Genomic DNA, 18,728 nt, shown 5'->3' with positions numbered 1-18,728 from the left:
ATCTACACCCAATTTCATAAATTATTATTTGTCAATATGTATTATTTCATATGTTTACATAGTCTCATATCATTGTCTTCATCTCACTTTGGCTCACACTCTTTCCTTTTTTTATAGTCCAATTGTATCCTTTAGTCCAGTGTTTCCCAACCTTGGCAACTTGAAGAGATCTGGACTTCAACTCCCAGAATTCCCCAGCCAGCGAATGCTGGCTGGGGAATTCTGGGAATTGAAGTCCAGATCTCTTCAAGTTGCCAAGGTTGGGAAACACTGCTTTAGTCCATATCCGTTAGTCCATATAGTACAGTGTTACCTCTACCTAAGAAAGCCTCTACTTACGAACTTTTCTATATAAGAACTGGGTGTTCAAGATTATTTTTACCTCTTCTCAAGAACAATTTTCCACTTACAAACCCGAGCCTCCAAAACTGTAACCGGAAAAGGCAGAGAGAGGCCTCCGTGGGGCCTCTCTAGGAATCTCCTGGGAGGAAATAGGGCCGGAAAAGGCAGGGAGAAGCCTCTATGGGGCCTTTCTAGGAATCTCCTGGGAGGAAACAGGGCTGGAAAAGTCAGGCAGAAGCCTCCGTGGGGCATCTCTAGGAATCTCCTGGGAGGAAACAGGGCCTCCACCCTCCCTGTGGTTTCCCCAATCACACACATTATTTGCTTTTACATTGATTCCTATGGGAAAAATTGCTTCTTCTCACAAACTTTTCTACATAAGAACCTGGTCACGGAACAAATTAAGGTCGTAGTAGAGGTACCACTGTATTCCGAATTGTTTTGTCCTTTAATAGTCATCATATCCATCTCAGAACACCTGTATATTTTGTCCATCAACACGTTCTCAGGTGGAGTTTTATTGTCCTTCCAATGTTGGGCATATGTGTTTCTTACTGTTGTGATGATGTGTAACAGTAAATATTGTATGTTTTTCGGATGTTGTTTCCCTATTATTCCCAATAAAAAGAATTCCGGGGTATATTCTACTGTTCTTTCTGTGATTTGTTGTAGCCAGTTTTGTACTTTTTTCCAGTAACCTCTTGCTTTGGGGCACAATTACCACGTATGAAAGAAGGTACCTATGTCTTTTTTACATTTACAATAAGCCAAATTTATGTTTGCATATACACTGCAAAAAAAAAGGGGGGGGGGAACACTTAAACAACACAATATAACTCCAAGTTAATCAAACTTCTGTGAAATCAAACTGTCCACTTAGGAAGCAACACTGATTGACAAGCAATTTCACCTGCTGTTGTGCACATTCAACTTTGTACAGAACAAAGTATCCAATGAGAACATTTAATTCATTCAGATCTAGGATGTGTTATTTGAGTGTTCCCTTTATATTTTGGAGCAGTATATTTTAGCCAATCTTGATGGTACTAAGTGCCATCTATAAAACATTTTATTTTTATAAACATTTTAACAGCTTATAAACATTTATAAACATTTAAAAAGCTAAGCTGGCTGGGGGATTCTGGAAGTTGAAGTCCACACCATCTTAAAAGTTTGCAACATTGAGAAACCCTGGACCAAATGGGCTTTCGGTGGACTCTGCTTGTCACTGTCCTTGGGTTCAAATGGGCCGTTTCTGTTTTTTTCTTTTTAAAAAGATGCTTTTAATTCTGTAAGAAATTACATGGGGATTTCTGGGTGCAGGGGAAACCAGGTTGCGTGTGGAATCCTTTGAGTGCTTGCAGTAACCTGTTGGCTCAATATATTTTGGTTGGCTTTTATTTTTTACACAACGGTTATGTGTGTTTTGATTTTTGCCCTTTTTTGTTGATAGGTTTTAATGGTTGAGTACTGTTTGACTACAGGAAGGGAGGGAGGAAATGAGAGAGGGAGGGAGGAAGGAAGGTGGGAGGGAAGATGGAGAGAGGCGGAGAGAGAGAGGGAAGGAGGGAGGAAAAAAGGAGGGGTGAATGGAAGAAGGAAGAAGGGAGGAAGGAAGGAAAGGAAAGAAGAAAAGAAAGGAAGGAGGGAAGGAAGGAAGGAAGGAGGGAAGATGGAGAGGTGGAGAGAAAGAGGGAGGAAAAAAGAAGAGAGGGCTGAACGGAAGAAGGGAGGAAGGAAGGAAAGGAAGAAAAGAAAGGAAGGAAGGAGGGAAGGAAGGAAGATGGAGAGAGGCGGAGAGAAAGAGGGAGGGAGGAAAAAGGAGAGAGGGATGAAAGCAAGAAGGAAGAAGGGAGGAAGGAAGGAAAGGAAGAAAAGAAAGGAAGGAGGGAAGGAAGGAGGGAAGATGGAGAGGTGGAGAGAAAGAGGGAGGGAGGAAAAAAGGAGAGAGGGATGAAAGGAAGAAGGAAGAAGGGAGGAAGGAAGGAAAGGAAAGAAGAAAAGAAGGGAAGGAAGGAAGATGGAGAGAGGTGGATAGAAAGAGGGAGGGAGGAAAAAAGGAAGGATGAACGGAAGAAGGAAGAAGGAATGAAGGAAAGAAAGGAAGGAGGGAAGGGAAGAGGGAAGATGGAGAGAGGCAGACAGAGAGGAGGGAGGGAGGAAAAAAGAGATGGATGAACGATGAGAGGGCACGTGAAATGTTTGCTTCTTAATGGGTGGGGGGCGTAACAGAAAATAATTGAGAAGCACGTTAAGACAACTGAGGCAGAATCCTGCTCACTTTTCAGCTCACCTCCCTCCAGTTTGGAGAGGAGGGGTCTCCAAACTTGGCAATTTTTAAAACTCGTGGTCTTCAACTCACAGAATTCCTCAGGCAGCAAAGTTGCCAAGGTTGGGGACCCCTCCCACCCGCACCAGAAGGATCTTGGCATCTTCAAGTCAGACCACAAATGCTTTAAGCACCCTCTGTTCGAGAATGGGGGGGGGGGGTGAGTGGGAAAATATAGGGATTAATTTTAGCTTTGCCCGATAAAATGCAAAACGACTGAATCGACTCAGAAATGGCAAGAGGCTTTCAAGGGAATCTCGTTTAACCTCTCTTTTGCTAAAAGGTAAATTATTGCTGGAAGCATCTTTCATCCGTTGGCCATCCAGGCTGCGTTCCCAAGTCGGAGCAGTGTAATGTGACTCTCTCAAACAAGGCTTTGGACGTTTAGAAGCACAAAAGACAGAAAGGTTTGCGATGCGATTCTCCAAAACTGATTTTAGTGAAATCAGGCTTGATAGCAGTGACTGCGAGAGGGATTGTTGTGGTTAACTCTGGCCCTGCTCCTGCCCCAAGGACTGTGGATGTGGGGGAGTTTTGCTCCCGGTGGAATCTGCTGATGAAGGCTCCTCTGACCAAGAAGTCATGAGTGACAGGGAGGAGGAGAGTGTGGCAGACAGCTCAGAAGGAGATCAATTATCTAGCTCCTCCTTGGATTCGGAACAAGAGTTAATGATACAGCCACGCATGCGGAGAGCGATGCATAGGCAACAACAACTGAGAGATTATTATCAAAGAAAATGAGGCCACCTGTGGTTGAGTGGGGCTGTGGTAATTAGTGAGGCTGCTATAAATAGCAGCCTGTGGGTTTAGCCATTATGGAGGATTATCTGATCGTTGTGTTTCATGCCTGCCTTGCTGACTTTGACCTTTTGTGTGCTGATTTTTCCCCGCTTTGAAACTAAACCAGAGCAAAGTGTGTTTCACTTTGTGAAAGAAGGACTGTGAATTGCCTCACAGCTGCAAGCTAAGTATCACAGAACTGATAAGGGACTTGTACAAATTACCAGTTTGTTTGGAGACCAGTGCTCTTTGCTCTACCAAAAGAGGGCTTGGTTTAAGTGAATTTTCATTATAAAGAACATTGTTTTGAATTTGTACCTGTGAATTTTTGGGAGGATTCTACCAGAGAGCCCGACAGAACAGGGATCATGGAATCTTAGCAGAGAACCAGTTAAATAGGAGCCGGCAGTGTGCAGGGCCAGCCAAAAAGCCAATGCAATCCTGAATTGCATTAACGGAGGGATACTATCAAGATCAAGGTGGGTATTAACACCACTCTGTAAAGCCTTAGTAAGACCACACCTTGAATCCTGCATCCAGTTTTGGTCACCACACTATAAAAACGATGTTAAGACTCTAGAAAAAAGTGCAGAAGAGAGCAGCCAGGATGATTAGAGGATCAGAGGATAAAACATACGATGGACTGTTGCAGGAACTGGGCCTGGCTAGGATCAGGGGAGACAGGAGGGCATCTTCCAATGGCCTGCATTGGCTGCCGATCAGTTTCCGGTCACAATTCAAAGTGTTGGTTATGACCTTTAAAGCCCTACATGGCAGTGGACCAGAGTACCTTCGGAACTGCCTGCTACCGCACGAATCCCAGCGACCGATAAGGCCTTCTCCGGGTCCCGTCGACTAAACAATGTCGTTTGGCAGGCCCCAGGGGAAGAGCCTTCTCTCTGGCGGCCCTGGCCCTCTGGAATCAACTCCCCCCGGAGATTAGAACTGCCCCCACCCTTCTTGTCTTCCATAAATTACTCAAGACCCATCTATACCGCCAGGCATGGAGGAGTTGAGACACCTTTTCCCCCAGGCTTTTTGTATTTTTATATTTATGTTTGGTATGTATGTGTTGTTTGCTTTTTAAATATGATAGGGTTTTTATGTGCTTTTTTAATATTATATTTGTTTTCGCTAGAATATTGTTTTTATTATTGTTGTGAGCCGCCCCGAGTCTTCGGAGAGGGGCGGCATACAAATCTAATAAATTGAATTGAAAATTGAATTGAATTTGAGGGGCTGCCCCAGAGAGTAGGAAGGGGGTCAGGCTGTTTTCCAAGGCACCTAAAGGCCCAGACAAGGAACAATGGATGGAAACTAATCAAGGAGAGATTCAACCTGGAAACAAGGAGGAATTTTCTGACAGTGAGGTCAATCAACCAGTGGAACAGAAGTTGCCTTCAGAAGTGGTGAGAGCTTCACCACTTGAGGCTTTCAAGAAGAGATTGGACTGCCACCTTTCAGAAATGGTGTAGGGTCTCCTGCTTGGGTGGAGGGTTGGGCTAGATGACCTACAAGGTCCCTTCCAACTCGGTTAATCTGATTTATCTTCTTCAAAATGGAATATTGCATCCGGTTTTGCTCACCACACTGCAAAAAAAAAGATGTTGACACTCTGGAAACAGTGCAGAGAAGAGCAACTAAGATGATGAAAGGGCTGGAGGCTAAAACATATGAAGAACATTTGCAGGATTTGGGTTTGGACAGTCTAGAGAAAAGACGAATTAGGGGTGACATGTGATAGCAGCCTTCCCCACCTGTTTTCCAAAAGCCCCAGAAGGCAGGACAAGCAACAATGGGTGGGAACTAATCAAGGAGAGAAACAACCTGGAATTAAGGAGAAACTTCCTAACAGTGAAGACAATTGACCAGTGGAACAGCTTGCCACCAGAAGTGGTGAGGGCTCCATCACTGGAAGTTTTCAAGTAGAGGGCAATGATGGCGAACCTTTTTTGGTTTGTGTGCCAAAAAGCACAATCCACCCCACACACACACATACATAGGCCTTAATGAAGCCTGGAATGGTGGAAAAAGCAACCAACCGGAAATTCGGAAAAACATATGTACTATGTTACACCAACACTCCACAGTCTGCATTGGTTGCCGATCAGTTTCCGGTCACAATTTAAAGTGCTGGTCATGACCTATAAAGCCTTTCATGACATTGGACCAGAATATCTCCAGGACCGCCTTCTGCCGCACGAATCCCAGTGACCAGTTAGGTCCCACAGAGTTGACCTTCTCCGGGTCCCATCGACTAAACAATGTTGTCTGGCTGAACCCAGGGGAAGAGCCTTCTCTGTGGCGGCCCCGACCCTCTGGAACCAACTCCCCCCGGAGGTTAGAACTGCCCCTACCCTCCTTGCCTTTCGTAAACTCCTTAAAACTCAACTCTGCCACCAGGCATGGGGGAACTGAGACATTTCCCCTGGGCCTATACAGTTTATGCATGGTATATTTGTGTCAATGTATTGTTTTAAATAAGGGTTTTTTAATGACTTTTAATTATTAGATTTGTTACATATGGTGCTACTATTGTTGCGAGCCGCCTTGAGTCTACGGAGAGGGGCGGCATACAAATCTAATAAATAATAATAATAATACTTCCGTTTTGCCTGTGGTGCTGTTTTTTGCACACCGGAGCCTTCAGGGAAACTTGAATGCGGAAAACAGCCCCATGAGCAAACCGGAAGTACATTTTTTTGAACTTCCGGTTTGGCCATTGCAGTTTTCTGCACTGCTTCCCTGAAGCCTCTGGAGGGCGAAACAGCCTTCCCCCAAGGCCGAAAATCAGCTAATATGTGCATGCGTGCTGGACACAGGGCAACCCCTCGTTTGCCAGATATGGCTCCATGCAGTGTTCCCTCTAATTTTTTTTTGGGGGGGGGCGGAAAAGTATAGTGTCTGAGCGGCAGTCCCTTCGGGACTGGGCGGCAGAGAAATAGAAACATAGAAACATAGAAGTCTGACGGCAGAAAAAGACCTCATGGTCCATCTAGTCTGCCCTTATACTATTTCCTGTATTTTATCTTAGGATGGATATATGTTTATCCCAGGCATGTTTAAATTCAGTTACTGTGGATTTATCTACCACGTCTGCTGGAAGTTTGTTCCAAGGATCTACTACTCTTTCAGTAAAATAATATTTTCTCATGTTGCTTTTGATCTTTCCCCCAACTTAACTTCAGATTGTGTCCCCTTGTTCTTGTGTTCACTTTCCTATTAAAAACACTTCCCTCCTGGACCTTATTTAACCCTTTAATATATTTAAATGTTTCGATCATGTCCCCCCTTTTCCTTCTGTCCTCCAGACTATACAGATTGAGTTCATTAAGTCTTTCCTGATACGTTTTATGCTTAAGACCTTCCACCATTCTTGTAATAAATAAACAAACAAATAAAAAACCGACCCTGTTTTGCCTCAGAGAATTTCAAAATAAAATACTGTACGGTGCGTCTATAACAGTGAGCTCATAATAGGGCAACTCTATCAATATCAAAATGCCACTTAAATAGTTGAGCTAGTTTCAAACTAGATTTTGATTTTCTTTCTCTCTTCCTTACTCCCATTCTTTTTCTTTCTCTTTTCCTTCCTCTCTTTTTTCTATCTTTTTCTCTCTCTTCCTCTCTCTCTCCTTCCCTCTCACTCTTTCCCTCTCGGCTTCTGGGCAGGTTTGGAAAACTCTGAGTTGATGATGATTTTTAAGTGAGCGATTGCTCACTGCTCAGCTTAGAGGGAACTATGGCTCCATGTGCTACTTATGGCAGGCGTGCCAATAGGTTCGCCCGCACGGGTATAGCGTCTCCTGTTTTACCAGGTGGAGGGCGGTCCCGTCCAGCTCATTTCTGATTCTAATCGAATCCTTCCTCTGTGGAAGTTTGAACGGCACTTTTCTCTACGCCCCTGGCCGAGGGCCCCCGCCCCATTTCGAACCCAGAGCCTACTCGTGACATGAAACTTTCTCTTTATTGAATACAGAGTCGTCCAGCAAAAGGAACACAGGGGGGAAGGTTTGTGACCAGGAAACTGTTCATAAATAGACTCGACCCCCCCCTGCCCGCCCCCCACAAAATATCTCTCTTGCAGCCCCCCCTCCCAGGCCTACCCTGCCAGCCCTCCCCTCCTGCGCTTTGCCGGGAGAGGGTGGGGTGGAGTCTTCTCCTGTGAAAACTAAACCGCTGGGGTATGACTAAGTCCGATTATATAGGAGAAGAATCCGATCCGAGGGGGTCCTACCAAAAAATTAAACTGCCATGAAAAGCCGTGTCCCATTTCGCCCTCCCCCTCCCCGGTCTGTTTTTCGGGGTACCAAGACTGTGTTGAGGTGATCATGCCTAGAGGGTGGGGGGAGGGGGGGGTTATACTTGCACTCCTCATCCTCACACATGGATCCTTACACGCCCACACATACACAAACACGCAACCTTTGGTGGAGAGAAAATTGTCTATCTGCAGGGAGGATACATAGAAACATAGAAGACTGATGGCAGAAAAAGACCTCATGGTCCATCTAGTCTGCCCTTATACTATTTCCTGTATTTTATCTTAGGGTGGATCTATGTTTATCCCAGGCATGTTTAAATTCAGTTCCTGTGGATTGACCAACCACTTCTGCTGGATGTTTGTTCCAAGCATCTACTACTCTTTCAGCAAAATTATATTTTCTCACGTTGCTTCTGATCTTCCCAACTAACCTCAGATGGTGCCCCCTTGTTCTTGGGTTCACTTTCCTATTAAAAACACTTCCCTCCTGAACCTTATTTAACCCTTTAAATGTTTCGATCGTGTCCCCCCTTTCCCTTCTGTCCTCCAGACTATACGGATGGAGTTCATGAAGTCTTTCCTGATACGTTTTATGCTGAAGACCTTCCACCATTCTTGTAGCCCGTCTTTGGACCCGTTCAGTTTTATCCATATCTTTTTGTAGGTGAGGTCTCCAGGACTGGACACAGTATTCCAAATGTGAATAGGATGTCATCATTCAAAAAAATTGGGGGGAGTGGGGTGGGGGGAGTGATGAGGATATCACGCCAGCTGCTGCTACGGCCTGGCACTTAGAATTAGGGTCGATGGGGTCCCGGGTGGTCTCTGAGTTTGTTTTCTTACAGAGGTCTCCTGACCCAACTAGATATAGCAATAGCAATTGGACTTATATACTGCTTTACAGTGCTTTATAGCCCTCTCTAAGCGGTTTACAGAGTCAGCCTATCACCCCCACACAATCTGGGTCCTCATTTGACCCACCTCGGAAGGATGGAAGGCTGAGTCCACCTTGAGCCGGGGGTGAGATTTGAACTGGTGAACTACAGCAGAAGCAGTTTGCAGTGCTGCACTCTAACCACTGCGCCAGCAAGGTGCATATCCAACACCCACCCTAGCCATCAGCAGCCAGCAAACTTTAATGCCATCCTTGGTTGGATAAACAGAGGCATAGAATCAAAAGGAGGTGAAGTATTAGTGCCTCTTTACAAAGTGATAGTAAGGCCGCACCTGAAACTTTTGGAAAAAGTGCAGAAAAGAGCAACTAAGAACCCAAGAAGAGCCATGCTGAATCGGGCCAAAGCCCATGGAGTCCAGCATCCTGTGTCCCACAGTGGCCCACCAATTGTCCATGGGGATCTTGAGCAGAAGGAAAGACCCTCCCTTTCCCTTGACCCCCAACAAATGGGACCCAAGGGAATCCTGCCTGCCTCAACCATCATAGAGGCGGCACCTGGACATCCATTTCAATAACCACCTATGATACCCTTGGCATCCACGAATCTGCCTAATCCTGCCTTGAAGTTATCAAGGCTGACAGCTGTCATGGCCTCTTCTGGAAGGGAATTCCATAACTAACTAAGATGATGAAAGGCCTGGAGACTAAAACATATGAAGAACTGCTGCAGGATTTGGGTTTGGCTGTTCTAGAGAAAAGAAGGATTAGGGACGACGGGATAGCAGCATTCCAGTATTGCAGAGGCTGCCACAAAGAAGAGGGGGTCAAATTATTCTCCGAAGCCCCAGAAGGCAGAACAAGAAGCAATGGATGGAAACTAATCCAGGAAAGCAACCTGGAATTAAAAAGAAATTTCCGGACAGTGATGACAATTAAGCAGTGGAACAGCTTGCCACCAGAGATCGTGGCTGCTGGTTTTTAAGAAGAAACTGGACAGCCACTTGTCTGAGACTTTATAGGTTCTCCTGCTTGAGCAGGGGGCTGGACTAGAACAGTACTTCCCAAACTTGGCAACTTGAAGATATCTGGACTTCAACTCCCAGAATTCCCCAGCCAGCATTTGCTGGCTGGGGAATTCTGGGAGTTGAAGTCCAGATATCTTCAAGTTGCCAAGGTTGGGAAACACTGGACTAGAAGACCTCCAAGGTCCTTTCCAGCTCTATTCTGATTGGTTGACTAGCACTGCCGTGATCTGGTTGGGATCGTGAAACATCTACAAGAAAACAACCAGCCTGAGAGCTCCAAGGACATTGCAGTTCAACTGGGAGATATAAAAATTAGGCTTTCTTTAAATGCTTCTCCACTCAGTCCCCACCCAGGTGCAACAGGGAGGAAGAACCCACTTTAGGGAGGTTTCCAGATGTTCTGCATCTCTGAGCATCCCAAGCCAGATGCCGAGGCCTCCAGAGAAAGGAATCCATGGCTTTCCAGATGTTCTAATGAGCATCTGTTTTCCCAGTAAGGGAAGCTGCTGCCGGGGTGGGTTTCCTGCATTGCCGTCCTGCGATGAGATTTTGGTGGCTGAGGAACTCCCCTGCTTCCTAAACACATACAACAGGCACACATTCACACACGCACACACACACACACACACACAGAGCGAGATAGGCAGAGAGCCTGCTGCAACGCCTTGGAAGTCACTCAGTGTCCTCTCCAGCAAATATGCCTTCCTCAAGGTCAGGAACCTGGCAGGAAGAGGTGGAAGGAGAGAAAGACGGGAGGAGGAGGAGAAAAGGGGGAAGAAGGTAGGAGGGAAAGAAAGGAGGAGGGATGAGAAGGGGAGGGGAAAGGAGGAAGAAGGGAGGAGAAGGCAGGAGGGAAAGGAGAAAGGAGGAAGGAGAGAGAAGGGATGAAGAGAAGAGGGGAAAGGAGGAGAGGAAAATGAGAAGGGAGGAGGAGAAGAGGGGGAAGAAGGGAGGAGGGAAAGAAAGGAGGAGGGATGAGAAGGGGAGGGGAAAGGAGGAAGAAGGGAGGAGAAGGCAGGAGGGAAAGGAGAAAGAGGAGGAAGGAGAGAGAAGGGATGAAGAGAAGAGGGGAAAGGAGGAGAGGAAAACGAGAAGGGAGGAGGAGAAGAGGGGGAAGAAGGCAGGAGGGAGGAAAGAGGTGGTGAAGGAGAAAAAGGGGAAGAAAGGGAGGAGAAAAAGGGGGAAGAGGAACAAGGAGTGTTGTGACCCATCCCTGTCCCGGTCAACTGATCATGGATTTTGAGGTTCGAGAGACAGTGTTTTGGTATCCTAGGCCAGTGGACATGGATTCCGAGTCCGATAGCGAGGGAGTCATAGAGGCTGAAAGCCAACCAGGGACTGTTGCACCTTCAGAGGTGCCCATGAGTGACTCGGAAGAGCCCCTTCTAGATGCAAGGGTGCGCAGAAGTATGAGCAGGCAGGAATATTTGAGGAGGAAGAGATCAGTGCAAGTAGAGAACATTTGGCCACGCCTTGTGGCTATATAAGGAGAGGTCTCCTGACAAGCTCTTTGCGAATGTCAATGTTTGACTAAAGAGGGCTTACGCATGTTGATCGAGAACTCTTTCTGCTAAAACCAAGCCCGTGGAAACTGCAATTTGCCTTTCCGGGATTGCTGCCGAAGTACTGTGAGTGTGATGATTAAAAACGGCATCTAAGACAACATTTTAATGACTTTTTGGCTTCCAGCCCGAGACTGTGATAACAGCCGGTAAATTGGTCACGGAATGCTGCCCAGCGTATGCTTTTATCTCTTGCTACAGCGAACCATTTCTGCCATGATTTGTTGATGAAGGATTGGATAATCCGGTTGTGCGTGGACCCATTTCTTGGAGGCTTCTAGCTTAGACATAACAGAGAGAAGGGAAGAGAAGGAATAGAAGAGGGGGAAGGAGGGGAGGAGGAAGAGGAGGAGAAGGGAGGAGGAGCTGAAGGAGGAGAGGAGGTAAAGGAGGAAGGAGAGAAGGGAGGAGGAGCAGAAAAGGAGGAAGAAGGGGAAGGAGAGAAGGAGAAGGAAGGTATGCTTGCTTTGGCCCTCGCAAAGTGCACACTTTGAACAAGCTTCGTTCTGACTCTGTGCAGGGTCTCTCGTGTGTGTGTGTGCTGTGTGTTTCTGAAACCCTCTGGGGCACACACAGACACCCCACCTCCCCATGTGCCCCCACCCCAAGCTACAGAGGACAATGTAAAGACCACCAGCATACACTCTCTCACTCGCGCACCCAACCAGCCAGACACAACTGCGAACCCACACTAACAACTGCTGCATGGGTAGGAAATAAATTCCTTATCCACGCAAGTCCGACACCCCACACGGACCTCGCGCAGGGCCTCTCCTGGGGTGGCACCCCCTCTTCTTCCTTGGCAGGACATGTGCCCCCCACCCACTTTGGGGAAGAAGGCGTGGGAGTTAGGAGGCAAGGAGGGGTGCTACAGCCGCTACTAAGGGGGGGCATTTTCCCTGCCCCAGAGGACCATGGGAGGGGCAAAACGTTGTTTCCCCCTCCTCATCGGGGTATTGCACTCCAATTGTCCCGTTCTCCTCCCCCAAGAGACGGGAAATAGATTTGGGATCCAACAGTGCCTTAGAACGGGGTCATAATCCCCCCCTCCAAAGCCTGTCCAGCCATTTCCCCCCAATTGTCTTTCCAAGATGGCAGCTCCCCTATTATTATTATTATTATTATTTACAGGCCCATCAATTTTAGGAAGGGGGGAGGATTGCAGCCCAGTGGCGGCCTCTGCCCCTCCCTCTGCTGCCCCCCCAGCCCAGCCCCCTCCCCAAAAACTCTCGTCCGTTTGCTTTTCCGGTTGGCCTCATGGTGGGCAGCCGAGGACGGGAGAATCCAACTCGGCAGACGACGGGGTGGTGATGGGGAAAGAACTACCCCGTCTCGGCCTGGGAGGGGTGCACCGCTCCCCACTGCCCACGCTGGGGAAGGGGGTTCGCTTCCAGGGGCAGAGAGTGGGGGGTCTCCTAGCTGGCCAGGGTGCGTTGCAAATTCAAGCGGTTCATCTTGGCTTCTTCTAAGCCTTGGAGCTTCTGCAGCTGGAGTTCGTCCAGGTGCCTCCAGAGTTCTTGACGTTCCTTCTCCTTCTTCAGTTCCCTGCGGGGAGGGGTAGGAGGAGGATGAGAGGCAAAGAAGGAAGCGTCTCACTCAAATCTCTCCCCCCCCCCGGCCATGCACCCACCCCCAGCAACCACGTGCCCAGAAAAATTCAGAATTACACAATTAACAGCGTCAAGGAGAACCTTGGAAGCCTGCTCGTCCAGGGGTCTCCAGCCGTACCCACTTTTAAGACTTGTGGACTTTGTTAGTCTTATGTACAGTTGGGTTTGGCAATATATAAGCAAGATAACAGTGAGTGCTTGTATGTACTGAAGCACTATGGCTTTAAGAGTTAGTGCTGGAAATTGCCACAAGAGGGAGCTAAAAGCGTGATTCTTTCTGTGTTTTTTCTGCTCATTTTGTGCCGATTCATTGCGACTGCTGTAGTAAGAACTGTGTCTTCAATGATAGTGTATGTATTTGTAAGCTGTACAAGTAAGGCTTGTAGTATGGTTAATGTATTGAGAGATATTGACTGATTGAACTGTGTAGGACTGGACTGTTTAACTTGACCACGATATTTGTTAAAGTAAATGCTATTTTATATGCTTTAATGCAGTGTTTCCCAACCTTGGCAACTTGAAGACATCTGGACTTCAACTCCCAGAATTCCCCAGCCAGCATTCGCTGGCTGGGGAATTCTGGGAATTGAAGTCCAGATGTCTTCAAGTTGCCAAGGTTGGGAAACACTGCTTTAATGTATTTGGTTTATATGACTGAACCCTTATTCATGTCTACCGACTGTCTTTTGGATATCTGCTAGAATTACATGCTTCCTTTGCGTATGTGTATCCTTGATAACTCAGGGGTCACTCTGCATGCCCCCTTAACTGACTTCAACTCCCAGAGTTCCTCAGCCAGCAAAGCCATGTGGCCAAAAAACTCTATATCTATAGTAGCCTAGGACTACTAGGTCATGGCCAATTCAAAACCAGGCCATGTGAGCAATAGTATGCATGCAAGTATGTGCACACACCTCAACTTGTGCAACATGTACATGCGCACACTGACCCGCCTCTCGTGCGGCCTGGTTCCACTGTCCCCTCTTCCAGATGGGCTACCAAGCCAGAAAAAGTAAGGGACCGCTGGCTGGACCTAAATGACTGGTATAACGTGAAGTTCACCAGATTGCATTTCAGAATAACAGAGTCGAAAGGGACCTGGAAGGTCTTCTAGCCCAACCCTATGCTTCAAGGAGAAGACTTGAAAACTTCCTGATGTTTTCTGATTGTGATTTCTCCCACTTTGGGGGTTTCGAAGAGAAAGACATACACACAGACAGAGAGATAAAAAGAGAAAGAGACAGGGAGAGAGAGAGACAGAGAGAGAGAAATAGAGACACAGAAAGACACAAAGACAGACACACACACAGAAACAGAGAGACAGAGAGACAGAGAGAGAGAGAGAGAGAGACAGAGAAAGAGAGACACGGAGACAGAGAGAGACAAAGAAAGAGACAGAGAGAGAGACACAGAGATAGAGAGAAAGAGAGACAGAGACAGAGAAACACATAGATAGAGAGAAAAAGAGACACACAGAGACAGAGATAGAGAAAAAGAGACAGAGAGACACACACAGAGAAAGAGAGAGAAACAGAGACAGAGAGAAACAGAGAGAGACACAGAGAGAGAAAGAGACACAGACACAAAGAGAGAAAGAGAGAAAGACAGAGAAAGAGACAGACACACAGAGAAAAACAGAGAGAGAGAGAGCATCTTATGAGTAGTTTAGCTGGTTTTCCTGCACAGCCAACCTAGAATTAAGGAGAAACTTCCTGACAGTGGGAACAATGAACCAGTGGAACAGCTTGCCTCCAGAAGTTGTGGGTGCTCCATCACTGGAGGCTTTTACGAAAAGACCGGGCAGTCACTTGTCTGAAACGGTAGAGGATCTCCTGCTTGAGCAGGGGACTGGACTAGATGCCCTCCAAGGTCCCTTCCAATTCTGTTACTGTATTTTGTATTTTATCCTTGGGATCCCTTCTGTCTCCACAATTGTGTAATAGTTTACTGAACAATTAACTAACTCAATGAGCTGCCTTTGTACAAGATGCCAAGTCCACCCCTCATTCACGAAACCAAGTCTAGCTTAGAATTGGACATGGCTAGTCTAGGGAAGAGAAGGACCAGGGGAGACAGGAGAGCATCTTCCAATATTTGAGGGACTGCCCCAGAGAGGAGGAAACGGGTCAGACTATTCTCCAAAGCACCTGAAGGCCAGACAAGGAACAATGGATGGAAACTGACCAAGGAGAGATTCAACCTGAAAATAAGGAGACATTTTCTGACAGTGAGAACAATCAACCCATGGAACAGAAGTTGCCTTCAGAAGTTGTGGGAGCTTCATCCCTGGAGGCTTTCAAGAAGAGATTGGACTGCTTTATGTCAGAAATTGTGTAGGGTCTCCTGCTTGGACGGGGAGTTGGATTAGATGACCTCCAAGATCCTTTCCAACTCTGTTATTTTATTATTATTCTGTTACTCAGAAGTTGTGGGAGCTTCATCACTGGGGACTTTCAAGAAAAAGACCAGACTGATATTTAGTCAGAAATAGTGTAGGGCCCGTCTGGGCAGAGGTGGGTGGGTTGGACTAGATCAGTGATTTTCAACCTTTTTTTGAGCCGAGGCACATTTTTCACATTTATGAAATCCTGGGGCACATTGAGCGGGGCGGGGAGGGCTAAAAAAAGTTTGGACAAAAAAATTCTCTCTCTTCCTCCCTTTTGTTCTATTTCTCTCTCCCTCTTTCTCTCCCTTCCTTCCTCTTTCTTTCTCTCTCTCCATCCCTCTTTCTTTCTCTTCCTCCCTTTTGCTCTTTCTCTCTCCTTCTTTCTCTCCCTTCCTTCCTCTTTCTTTCTCTCTCTCCATCCCTCTTTCTTTCTCTTCCTCCCTTTTGCTCTATTTCTCTCTCCCTCTTTCTCTCCCTTCCTTCCTCTTTCTTTCTCTCTCTCCATCCCTCTTTCTTTCTCTTCTTTCTCTTCCTTCCTCTTTTTTGCTCTTTCTCTCTCTCTCCCTCCCTACCTCCCTCTGTCTTTCTTTCTTTCTCTTTCTTTCTTGCTTTCTTTCTCTTGTTCTCTTTCTCTCTCTCTTGCTTTCTTTCTCTCTCTCTTGTTCTCTTTCTCTCTCTTGCTCTTTCTCTCTCTCTCTCTCTTTCTTTCTTTCTCTTTCTTTCTCCCTCTCTTGCTTTCTTTCTCTTGTTCTCTTTCTCTCTTTCTTGCTTTCTTTCTCTCTCGTTCCCTTTCTCTCTCTCTTGCTTTCTTTCTCTTTCTCTTGCTTTCTTTCTCTCTCTGAGCTTCGCGACACACCTGACCATGTGCCGTGGCACACTGGTTGAAAAACATTGGACTAGCTCCCTTCCAACTCCCCACCCCCCATTCAAAAAGTTGACACTTGCACAAGCACACTTACTGCTGTTTCTCCACCTTGTAGGAGGCAGTGAGTTCGTCGAAGAGCTTGCCGTTCATCTCCATGAAGGTCTTGAGGACGTTGTAGACCAGGGACACAATGGTCCTGGGAAGAGAGGTGGGACGGGGCGGTGAGGACAAGGAGATGAACGTGGGACACATGGGGAGGACCAACTTCCCTACAGTCCCACAACTACAACGACTCACGGGTTCCAGTGCTCCTTGGAGACGCGGTAGAGGGTGCCGAAGATGGTCGGGAGCACCGTGTGACAATTGTCCTCCACCAGGCTCAGGATGTACTCGTTGTTCCAGAAATAGAGGGCCCGTTCGGCCACCTGTTTGGCGGGAGGAGGGCACAGAGCAAACGGCCGTGAGGATTTGAAAAAACCCGTTTGAAAAGCCCCCAACCCAGCTGCCTTCAATCTAGGTCAATGATGGTGAACCTATGGCATGGGTACCACGGGTGGCACATGCTGGCACGCAAGCTGTTGCCTAGCTTAGCTCCAACCTGCATGTATATGCTGGCCAGCTGATTTTGGGCTCACAGAGAGGCTCTGGGAGGGCGTTTTTGGCTTCCAGAGAGCCTCCAGGGGGATGTGTGAAGGCATTTCTGCTCGTTCCAGAGAAACTTTTGGTGCACCAGTTGCAGCCCTATTTGAACAGGGAGTCATTGCTCACGGTCACTCATGCCCTCATCACCTCGAGGTTCAATTACTTCAACGCTCTCTACATGGGGCTACCTTTGAAGAGTGTTCGGAAACTTCAGATCGTGGAGAACGCAGCCACAAGAGCCATCGTGGGGCTTCCAAGATTCGCCCACGTTTCTTCAACACTCCGTGGCTTGCATTGGCTGCCAATCAGTTTCCGGTCACAATTCAAAGTGTTGGTCATGACCTTTAAAGCCCTGCATGGCATTGGACCAGATTACCTCCGGAACCGCCTGCTACTACATGAATCCCAGCGATTGATAAGATCCCACAGAGTTGGCCTTCTCCGGGTCCCGTCGACTAAACAATGTCGTTTGGTGGGCCCCAGGGGAAAAGCCTTCTCTGTGGCAGCCCCGGCCCTCTGGAACCAGCTCCCCCCGGAGATTAGAATTGCCCCCACCCTCCCTGTCTTTCGTAAACTACTCAAGACTCACTTATACCGCCAGGCATGTGGGAGTTGAGATATTCCTTCCCCCTAGGCCATTACAAGTTATGCATGGTATGTTGGTGTGTATGTTTGGTTTTATAATAAGGGTTTTTAATTGTTTTTTATTATTGGATTGTTCATGTTGTTTTATCATTGTTGTTAGCCGCCCCGAGTCTACGGAGAGGGGCGGCATACAAATCCAATAAATTTTTAGATTATTATTATTATTATTTTGGAGCCTGGGGAGGGCGAAACACAAGGCTACTGGGGCCACCAGAAGTTGGGAAACAGGCTGTTTCCAGCCTCTGGGGGTGGGGGAAGCTGCTTTTGCCCTCCCCAGGCATTGAATTATGGGTGTGGGCACTCGCGCGTGTGTGATAGTGCGCACGCATGCTGTTTTGGCACCCGAGGGGAAAAAAAGTTTGCCATCACTGATCTAGGTGGTCCTTGGCTTACGACCACAATTGAGCCCCAAATTTCCGTTGTTAAATGAGGCATCTATTGAGTTTTGACTCATTTCCTCTTTTTAGCAAGACGGTTGTTAAGTGAGTGTTGTCCCATTTTAGGATCTTTGTCGTAAACAGCGTTGCTCCGTTTTACGACCTGGCCACAGTGGTTAAGTGAACCACTGCGGGGTTTTTTGAGTTAGTAACCTGGTTGTTACATGAATCTGGTTTCCCCGTTGATTTTGTTTGTCCGACGGATGTAAAAGGGGAATCACGTGACTCCCAAGGACACCACGACCGCCGTAAATATGAGTTGGTGGCCAAGCGCTTGGATTTTGATCATATGAGTCCTGGTCTAACTGCGCTGCTCCAAGAATTCTCTCTTTACAGGCTTGGAGTTTCAAAAATGACACTTCTTTATTTATTTTCTTCCACATTGGAATTCGTCAATGCAAGTGCATTCCAATCTCACAGGCTAAACTACAAAGTCGTAAATTCTTTCTAATGAGCAGGTTGCCCAGCTTCTAATCATCTCCTTATCTCTGAGTCAGGTTCAAGCTACTTTCAAACAGTTTTACCATGCAATATTAAAACTCACTTCCGCGGGAGAAACAGCAGAACATCCATCTTGTCTTTTTCACTTTGCAGAAAAGCATCCCTCCTTTCTGTCCATCTCCGGATGTGAGGTATTAATTAATTTACATTCTCTAAATAGCAGATTCAAAACCTCTTTCCTGAAAGCTCGTCTGTTCTCTAACCTCCTAAATTTGGCACTTAACCAGGGGCCATGATCTACACCGCCATTGTCTGAAGAAGTACTACTATCCATGCTAACGTCCGCTGGATTTTCTACTAAGAAACGATGATCCTACGAATGATTTTTTCATCGCCACTACCCTCCTCCACTTCTCTTACTTAAATCAGGGTAAATTACAGCTTCTGTGTCTTCCTCCTCCTCTGAATCTGACATTTCCAAAGGCTGACAGGGAACACTCACAAA

The 18,728-nt window shown here is 46.9% G+C and overlaps 1 protein-coding gene across 1 annotated transcript in view; it reads right to left on the bottom strand.

The window, feature by feature from the left end:
• Nucleotides 1-12,291: 12,291 nt before the first annotated feature.
• Nucleotides 12,292-18,728, bottom strand: part of PPP2R5B (protein phosphatase 2 regulatory subunit B'beta) — a 64,987-nt gene continuing 58,550 nt past the window's right edge. Inside the window, exons 11-13 of the mRNA XM_070766529.1 lie at nucleotides 16,356-16,483; nucleotides 16,153-16,254; nucleotides 12,292-12,742 (exon numbers count right to left, since the gene is read on the bottom strand). Coding sequence (XP_070622630.1) covers nucleotides 12,613-12,742; nucleotides 16,153-16,254; nucleotides 16,356-16,483 — 360 coding nt within the window. The 3' untranslated portion in view covers nucleotides 12,292-12,612. The remainder of the gene's footprint in view (nucleotides 12,743-16,152; nucleotides 16,255-16,355; nucleotides 16,484-18,728) is intronic.

The sequence above is a fragment of the Erythrolamprus reginae genome, chromosome 13, assembly GCF_031021105.1.
Source record: "Erythrolamprus reginae isolate rEryReg1 chromosome 13, rEryReg1.hap1, whole genome shotgun sequence".
Classification (NCBI taxonomy): domain Eukaryota; kingdom Metazoa; phylum Chordata; class Lepidosauria; order Squamata; family Dipsadidae; genus Erythrolamprus; species Erythrolamprus reginae.
The sequence above is the reverse complement of the archived record's forward strand: the minus strand, read 5'-3'. Positions and strand labels throughout refer to the sequence as shown.